Source organism: Lucilia cuprina, chromosome X (genome assembly GCF_022045245.1).
Source record: "Lucilia cuprina isolate Lc7/37 chromosome X, ASM2204524v1, whole genome shotgun sequence".
NCBI lineage: Eukaryota > Metazoa > Arthropoda > Insecta > Diptera > Calliphoridae > Lucilia > Lucilia cuprina.
Genome location: NC_060949.1, coordinates 6,328,211 through 6,336,939, shown reverse-complemented (window position 1 = coordinate 6,336,939; position 8,729 = coordinate 6,328,211). Strand labels below are relative to the sequence as shown.

Genomic DNA, 8,729 nt, shown 5'->3' with positions numbered 1-8,729 from the left:
GGATCGATATTTTCCGACAAAGTTGGCTAGTATATATAATTGTAGATATTAGCATTAATATACTTTAAATTTTCAAGCCATCGTAGCGGTGTAGAACTCAGTAGATTTTAGTTTTTACTACTCATAACATTCACGATTATGTTGCCCATTACTACACTACTGTATGTAAAAAAGATTTGGCTTATTTTGATCATAGTATATAATATTTAAACACATATCAATATTTTTGAGTTAGAACAAAGAACAAATAATTGAAATGTTTTTAGCAAACGTCGCTAGTTTGCTCACGAATCGCAGAAGCATCCACCTTGGAGTTCCAAAATCCAATAAGTGGAACCAAAACGTGTTAAAAATGTTTGACGACAGCCGGTTTAATCAAATGATTAGGGTGCGGCCAGAGGAATTTGTGCATATACTGAACTTGATTAAAGACGATGATGTGTTTAACACAAGTCCAAAAACAGCACAGCTTCCAATTGATATGCAGTTAAAAATCGTTCTTTATCTGTTAGGATCCTCTGGCGATGGACTTTCAACACGCAAAGTAGCTACCCTCTTTGGAGTGGGTGACGGAGGCACAATACAAAAAGTCACAAAACGTGTTTTTAAAGCAATTTTAAATTTGAAAGAAAAATTCCTAAGCTGGCCTAATGCAGAAGAACGACAATAAATTTTGTTAGCAACTAAAGACGAAATGCCTGGTTGCGTAGGGTATATAGACGGCTCTGAAATAAAATTATCTGAAGCACCTGTCAAGGACCACGAGTTATTTTTTTCTCGAAAACGTCAATATGCCGTAAAAGTTCAAGCAGTTTGTGACTACAAATTACGAATAAGACAACTAACAATAGGTTATCCAGGTAGCGTACATGACGCAAAATTTTTTTAAACTCTCCCCTAGCAAAACACCCCGAACGATTTTTGTCCCCACCGCAATGGATTGCTGGTGATAGCGCTTATCCGTTAAAGCCATTTTTGTTGACGCCTTTTAGAGGAAATAGCATCGAACATTCCAAAGCTGAAAGGGATCTCTACAACAAACACTTTTCTAAATATCGAGTTCGCATTGAGAATTGCTTTGGTATTTTAAAGGAGAAATTTAATAGTTTAAAATAACTCAAAATTTCGAATGAACTCAAATGAGAATAAAAAAAATGCAACAACTGGATCATGGTTTGTTGCATTTTGCACAATGTCTTGATCAAATTTAATGACGAAATTGAAAATACCATTCTGCCCCACTGTGCGCTACTAAGATCATAGGCAGGGAGTGTTGTGAGGCGCGTCTCTACCAAACAACATCTTGGAGAGATCTAGTTAAGTTTTTTTTTTAAGTTTCGATTGATGTGTTTGCTTTAAATTTTCCGTTAATTTTGATCTAAATAAGGGGTTTACATTCTATCTTTTTTTTTTTTTGTTATGATCAATTCCTGTCCATTTGGGTTATTTAGGAGTTTATAACAACATTTATGTAGCAAAGTTAGTTATTGACAAGTGAGATTTCAAGGACAAGAATCCCACCCCAACCGACTGATCGCTAGCATTAGCAATGGCTCCTATAGTCCTGTTATCTTGACAAAGAGCAAAATTCGTCAATAACATTTACCATCTCATTGTGATGTCTTAATAATATATGGTAGTTTCTGCTTGATTCATAACCAGACACACTCACAATTACGTTTGTGCATTACATAATTTGGCGCCCAACGTGGGGCCGGAAAGATTGGAAAATTACGGAAAGGTAATTTATGTAATCTTTCTTTGCTCTACAAAATATTGTCAATTTTCTTTTAGTATTTTTTTCTTTCAATTGTTTACAAAATTTTATTTATCATACGTGGACGGAAATCTACATTTGAAATAATTGTTAGCCTCTTTGGGAATTTGATTGTGTCGACTTTGAATAATAGTTCTAAAACTCCATAGACTTGTTCAATTTCCTAATCAATCGTTACATTAAAAAAACTTTTCACGTTTACTAAATGTCATCACCTAATCACATCACATACAGTAAGAAAACAAACCTTTTATATACCTTTACCAAAGTAACGTTCTTTTGTTTGTTCAACATCGTCTGATATTTGTCACAAAATCAGCATATGGCGAAAAAGTAAATATTGTTAAAGCAAATTTTTTCTTATTGTAAAAAAATTGTTTAATCTGCAAACAACCTTTTCTAGTTTAATTGTTTTGAGAAGATCTTTAATTTTTTTCGAACGAAACAAAAGCGTTAAATTTGAAATTATTTACAAAATATTCCGGCTTCAATTCGAGCTTTACCACGTTTACGTTGGGTAATTTCTATTGACTTTGATTATAACTGCTAAAATTTAAATTGTTGGAAAAATCTTAGGTTTTTTTTTTGTTTGTAAATTTCCCTTTTATTTCAAAAAAAAAAAAAATAAAATAGTTTTTACTTTTCCAAAGCAAAAACTGTTTTGTCTAATTTTGCATATTTTAAAGGATTTCATGATTCAATTCAAAATGCAAACTTTACTATTTTTTTTGCTTTAGTCATGATTTTCGGTTAAATATAAATTTTAATACATTTTTTTCTTTGGATACAAAATTGTGAGATAAAATTTAATTTAGTGGGAAAAATCTAAGAAAATTTTAAATATTCTCAAAATTAATTTTTCTATTAACAACTAAATAAAAGATTTCTAAATCCGTTAAAAATTTTGTTGTATTCTTATATATTTATGAAAACATATTTTAGTATTCTTAGGTTTTCGTATCAAATTCCTTTTAAATTTTTTTTTTTTGTATTTGCTTAGAAAAGTTGCCTTTCGAAATCATAGAAAATTGTTTTGATTTTCTTAGTAGGTATTTAACATTTGGTTTCAAGTATTGTTTTACTTCGCAAATTCTGTTCTTTTCCAAATTTGGCGATAATATTTTGTTCTTCGAAGTTTTTTTTTAACTTTTTACTTGAGGATATAAATTTGATTAGCGGTTATCAAAATGGCTATGTTAGAGAGATCTCCACCTCCCAGTTCAGCTATGCCTGAAGTATATAATGAGTCATTGTGTATGGTTTGTAATAAGAACATGTCCGATGGGCAAGAATGTCTCATTATGTCGGAATGTAATCATTCTTTTCATAGAATTTGTATCGAGAAATATCTCTCTCATTCCACAGAATGTCCTTGCTGTAAAAGGCCCTGTGCTTTGTCTGAATTAAAGGCAGTTAGTTTTTCAGAAAATTCTCAACCGATAGAAAAATCGAAAGTATTTACTCCTAAAACGCGAGGAGTTGTGGCCAAACACTACAACACTAGAAAGAATGCAAAGACTTTGTTTAATGAGCCACAAACGCCGAGCGTTGAATTTAGATCAGAAATCTCCACAGCCAGGCCAAACAATACACCGCAGATCACTCGCCTTATATCCATGAGTGATAATAAAGCCCAAAATAATCCTCTTATAGCAAATAAGGAAACCAATTCCAAAATAATTCCATTACTATAGATCCTTCTCAATTAACAAGTTTAATTGAGAATACTGTTACCTGTTTATTACAGAATCTGAACATTGCTCAGCCTTCTCAAAATCTCATGGATAACAGAAATTTCCCACCCTCACACGCTAGACAGCCTTTAGATCTTCCTAATTCTACAAATTATACTCATAACCGTTATAGAAATTCAAACATTCGCCAATTTTCCCATAATTCTGTTTCATTTGACGAAAACTTTGCCATTCGTTCGGATAAAATTACTTCTATAATCCAAAATTGGAATATAAAATTTGATGGCTCTAGTGATGGCATAAGTGTAGACGAATTTCTTTATAGAGTGGGGTGTCTAACTAGGAAAAATTTCAATAATGACTTTTCTATCGTATGTAAAAACTTACACATTTTACTATCTGGTAGAGCTCTAGAGTGGTTTTGGCGTTACCACAAACAGGTAGAATTTGTTGATTGGAAGGAATTTTGTCATGCTTTAAAATACCAATATGGGGAATTTAGATCACCCTTTGATATTCATGAGGAAATAAGGAACCGAAAAATGAAGCCAAACGAAAATTTTGAGACCTTCTACGAATCTGTATGTGGTCTACTAGATAAGCTTTCAAACCCTATTCCGGAAGCGGAATTAGTAGAAATCTTAAGTCATAACCTTAGACCGGAAATAACACATGAACTTCTTTATGTGCCAATATACTCAATTGCTCATTTGCGGAAATTAGTGCAAATGAGAGAGCAGTTATTGGACAACGATTATTTCAGAAAAAACTTTCAAAATAAATATTCTCAATCTTTCCCAGCCCGAAGACAAATTGCCGAAGTCTTCGTAGCGTGCAAAAAGTCCGTGGAATTTTAAATGTAGAAGTCCATTTCAAAGATAAGGTTAATAAATTAAAAATTTTAGTTGTTCCTTCTATTACCCAAAGGCTTATTTTAGGCTTAGATTTTTCGGAAAGTTTCAATTTAGCTCCTGAATTTTTCAGTTCCGTAATATATTTGTCTGTCCGAGAAAGTCCAGCAAAAGTTTTGTCTGAATTAGTTAATTGTAATACTATTTCTCCTGATGTTAAGTCTGATACAAGTACTTTATCTCAATATCCCCTAAACTCAGCTCAAAGATCCCAACTCGAGGTGATTATTAACTTGTTTCCAAATTTTGAGAAACAAGTTTTAGGACGAACTAGTCTCATAACACATAACATCGATGTGGGTGAAGCAAAAGCAGTTAAACAACGCTTCTATCCCATCTCCCCTGCCGTCGAAAAACTAATGTTTAAGGAGATTGATCGGATGTTAGAGCTAGGAGTTATAGAGCCTTCCGCATGGAGTTCGCCCATGAGGCTTGTAGTAAAACCAAATAAAGTGAGGTTATGTTTGGACGCGAGAAGACTGAATGAAGTTACTAAAAAGGATGCAGATCCTTTACCTAGTATAGAAGGTATATTTTCCCGCTTACCAAAGGCCAATATAATATCAAAACTGGACCTTAAGGATGCCTATTGGCAAATCGCCTTATCGGAAGATGCAAAGCCTTTGACAGCATTTGCAGTACCGGGAAGGCCATTATACCAGTTTGTTGTAATGCCTTTCGGGCTCTATAATGCTCCGTCAACAATATGTCGCCTTATGGACAGTTTGATTCCGCCTGACCTTCGCTATTTAGTCTTCGGATATCTTGACGACTTAATAATCGTCTCAGAAGATTTCAATGAACACCTATCTGTCCTTGTTCGCATAAAAGGGTAAACCTTACACTTAACATTACCAAATCAAAGTTTTGTGTGACAGAGGTTAACTATTTAGGTTATATAATAGGAAATGGAGGTATTAAAATGGATCCTGACAAGGTAGAGTCAATCTGTCTCACAGCCCTGGGTATCAAACATACTTATACGGCCATATACTCCCCGCAATCAAACGCCTCTGAGACGGTTAATCGCTCAATTATTGCAGGTATTCGTTCCTATCTGAAAAAGATCAATCCCTCTGGGATAAGAATTTAAGTTTTATAAGCTGTGCGCTGAGAAACTCGGTTCATCAGACCATTCTCCATATTTTGCTGTTTTTAGCCAAGAAATGGTTACTCATGGCAGTTCATATGAACTCCTTAGAAAACTAAACTGTCTACATGAATCAACAATTAAATTAGAAAATAATGATAAACTCAATTTGCTTCGTAACGATCTTCAAAAACATATCACAAAAGCTTATAAGACAAACAAAAATCAGTATAATTTAAGAGCGAGACCAATTACTTATGAAATTGGTCAATGCGTATTAAGACGGAATTTTGCTCAATCAAATTTAGAGAAGAAATTTAATGCTAAATTAGCACCTTCTTTTATTAAATTAAAAATTAGGGAAAAAGTTGGCAACAACTATTATATTCTCGAGAATATGGAGGGGAAGATTTTAGGCACATATCATGCAAAAGATCTTCGTTCTTAATCTTGCTTTATCCTCCTAATACTTCTGATTAAAATCCACGTATTATGCGGTTTGTAAGGCAAGATTTTAGTAAGAAATTTTGTATGTCAAAATTGTATATAAATACTTTTGTATAAACTTTGTATGGAATATTCATGTTATTTCCTTTTCTTGGTTGATATTTGCAACCATATCGGAGCCGTAAATTTCCGCATTTCCAAACCTGTACCAATAAATATACCGATCTATCCAATCTTTGTAAAAATTCATTATGCCACAAATTATACACCAAAACAAAGTGCAACAGTAATGCTTTAAAATGATGCATAAACGATTGTCCTAGCATGAAAACTGTCAATGTTATTTGCAACCATATCGGAACCTCAAATCACAGCGTTTTTAAACATAGAACAACAATTCTAGTAAGAAATTTTATATGTCAAAATTGTATATAAATACTTTTGTATAAACTTTGTATGGAATATTCATGTACTAGACTATAGACTAGACTATAGACTAGACTATAGACTAGACTATAGACTAGACTATAGACTAGACTATAGACTAGACTATAGACTAGACTATATACTAGACTATTGCGTATCACCCCAGATACGCAATATTTTTGACTTCTAAATGTTTGAAGGGAACGTATACCCTTCAAACCCTGCAAACATTTTCTATTGTGGAAGTTACCCGTGTGAAACTTCCAAACGTGCTAAAAGCTTGCGAGCGATGTTGCGGAAGTATAAGAATTCTTGTCACCAGTCGGGAAGAACTGATGCCGAGCTTTGGAACGTCTAAGAGTAATGTGGAAGATACTTCTGGGAGACCCGCAGAAGAAACTTCTAGATGATTCTTTGAGTAAGGTATTGCCAAAGACTCTTCTAGAAGTGACTAGCAAGTCACTTCTGGAAGTTAATACTTAGTATCATCCAGTGTTCCTATGTGTTCCTATCTTATCTTCTAGAAGATGAGTTTTCTCTTCTTCTAGAAGGCGAGTTTTCTCTTCTTCTAGAAGAAAAGTATTATTTTCTTCTAGAAGAAGAATATTCTCTTCATCTAAAAGATGAGTATTCTCTTCTTCTAGAAAATGAGTTTTCTCTTCTTCTATTTGTATACTCACCAAGATAAAATCTATTAAAATAAATCTAAATAAAATGAAATTTTATAGTTTTTATTAAAATAATTGAAATTAAAATAGTAGAAAAAATAATTGATTTAACAACTAATCTAAAAAAAGTAATATATGTACATACATTAGACCGACTCACAAAAAATTGTGAATGAGTAACTCCCTCAAAATATTTGCTGTTATGTAATATGATGTCTAATGTACATACAAATGTATCAAAAATTTAGAATTATTACCTTATAATAAGATAATTTGCAGGAAATCTGTATTGATATTCCAACTGTTGGCTGGTATACTTCCAAAAATTATAAAATGTTGGACTCTAAAATATTTTTGTATTTCTTCATGAATTTTATGATCAATCCATCAAATTGTAAGAGTTATATTTTGGAACGCATTAATCCTTCAACGAAATAAACAAAACTAATGATATAATTAATATTGAATATACATACTTTTGTATTTATTGAAATTACCTGTTATACATTTTCCACCAAAGTGTAAACGGTCAGATCTATTTTTTACATTTTCTAACTGCCGGTCCACACTAGGAAACTTTTTTTGGGAAACTTTTGATTTTGCGTGAGAGAGAAAGAATATCGTTCATCTCATTCGCGATACGGAGTTTCTCGTACTCGGAAACTTTGTTTCTTTTGTTATTCTTCTCATTCGTACAACAACAAATCAATGCAATTAATACGTAGTTTCTGAAACAAAAGTTTCTATGTGTGGACATTAAGAAAACTTCAAAAGAGAATGAAGAAAAAGTTTCTCAACATATGTTTCCTAGTGTGGACCAGGTCAAATACTGCAATACTTTTTTTGTTTGCTCTCTTCTAATTAAGCAGTTATACACTTTCAAAAACTTAAGAATATTAGTATCATATAAAGGTTATTGAAAAAGCTGCTGTAACTAAAAAAGTACCTATAATTAGAATATTTAAATTCAAAGCTATATGAAAATTAATAAAATTGTAATTCAAAAAGGTGGCTTTTAAAATATTTGATTTTAATATTAAATACATTATATGGGCAATTTCGTGTCAAGTGACCTGACCCAAGTCAAAAAATTATTTATGTATAAAACAGTAGTAATAATTTTAATATAATGATTCCAGCTAACGTTTAAATACTTCAAGTAAAATTTAATGTATTTTTTTGTTACGATAATGAAATACAAATAAAATTTTAGCTCAAAGTGATCATACGTAATCTAGAAATTGAACCTAAACGCGTAAATAGATTAAAAATATTGAAAGTTAAGATTTAACTCAAATAAATCTAAATAGGTTAAAAATGCAATGCTCATCAAATGAAAGCCGAAAGGTACAACTTGAAAAAGTCTTAAAATACTTATAACTCCTAAACCAATTAAGAGAGAGAGAGACGAAATTTGTTTAATACAAAAATATTTTTAATTAAACATACTAGACTTCGTTTAAAAATAATGGAATGGAAGTCGCTTAGAGTTGTTAACTTATTACTAAAATAGTATTTTAATGTAAAATATGACAACATACTTTTTAATTCTATTTATATAATACTTGAAGATAATTACTTTTTGGTATATATTTAATAAACTTCACCAATTAACAAAACCATCTTAAATGTTTTTTAACAGTTGACTTTTAACACAACACTGTCATATTGTTTCTTATTGCTTAATATTCACAATAAATTAAATACACTATTTTT

At 31.7% G+C, this 8,729-nt stretch overlaps 1 protein-coding gene across 1 annotated transcript; it reads left to right on the top strand.

The window, feature by feature from the left end:
* The first annotated feature begins 247 nt into the window (after positions 1 to 247).
* LOC124421393 lies at positions 248 to 916 on the top strand. The gene has a single exon (XM_046956498.1). It carries the CDS (start codon positions 257 to 259, stop codon positions 668 to 670), a length of 414 nt encoding a protein of 137 aa, XP_046812454.1. The 5' UTR covers positions 248 to 256; the 3' UTR covers positions 671 to 916.
* The last annotated feature ends 7,813 nt before the right edge of the window (positions 917 to 8,729 follow it).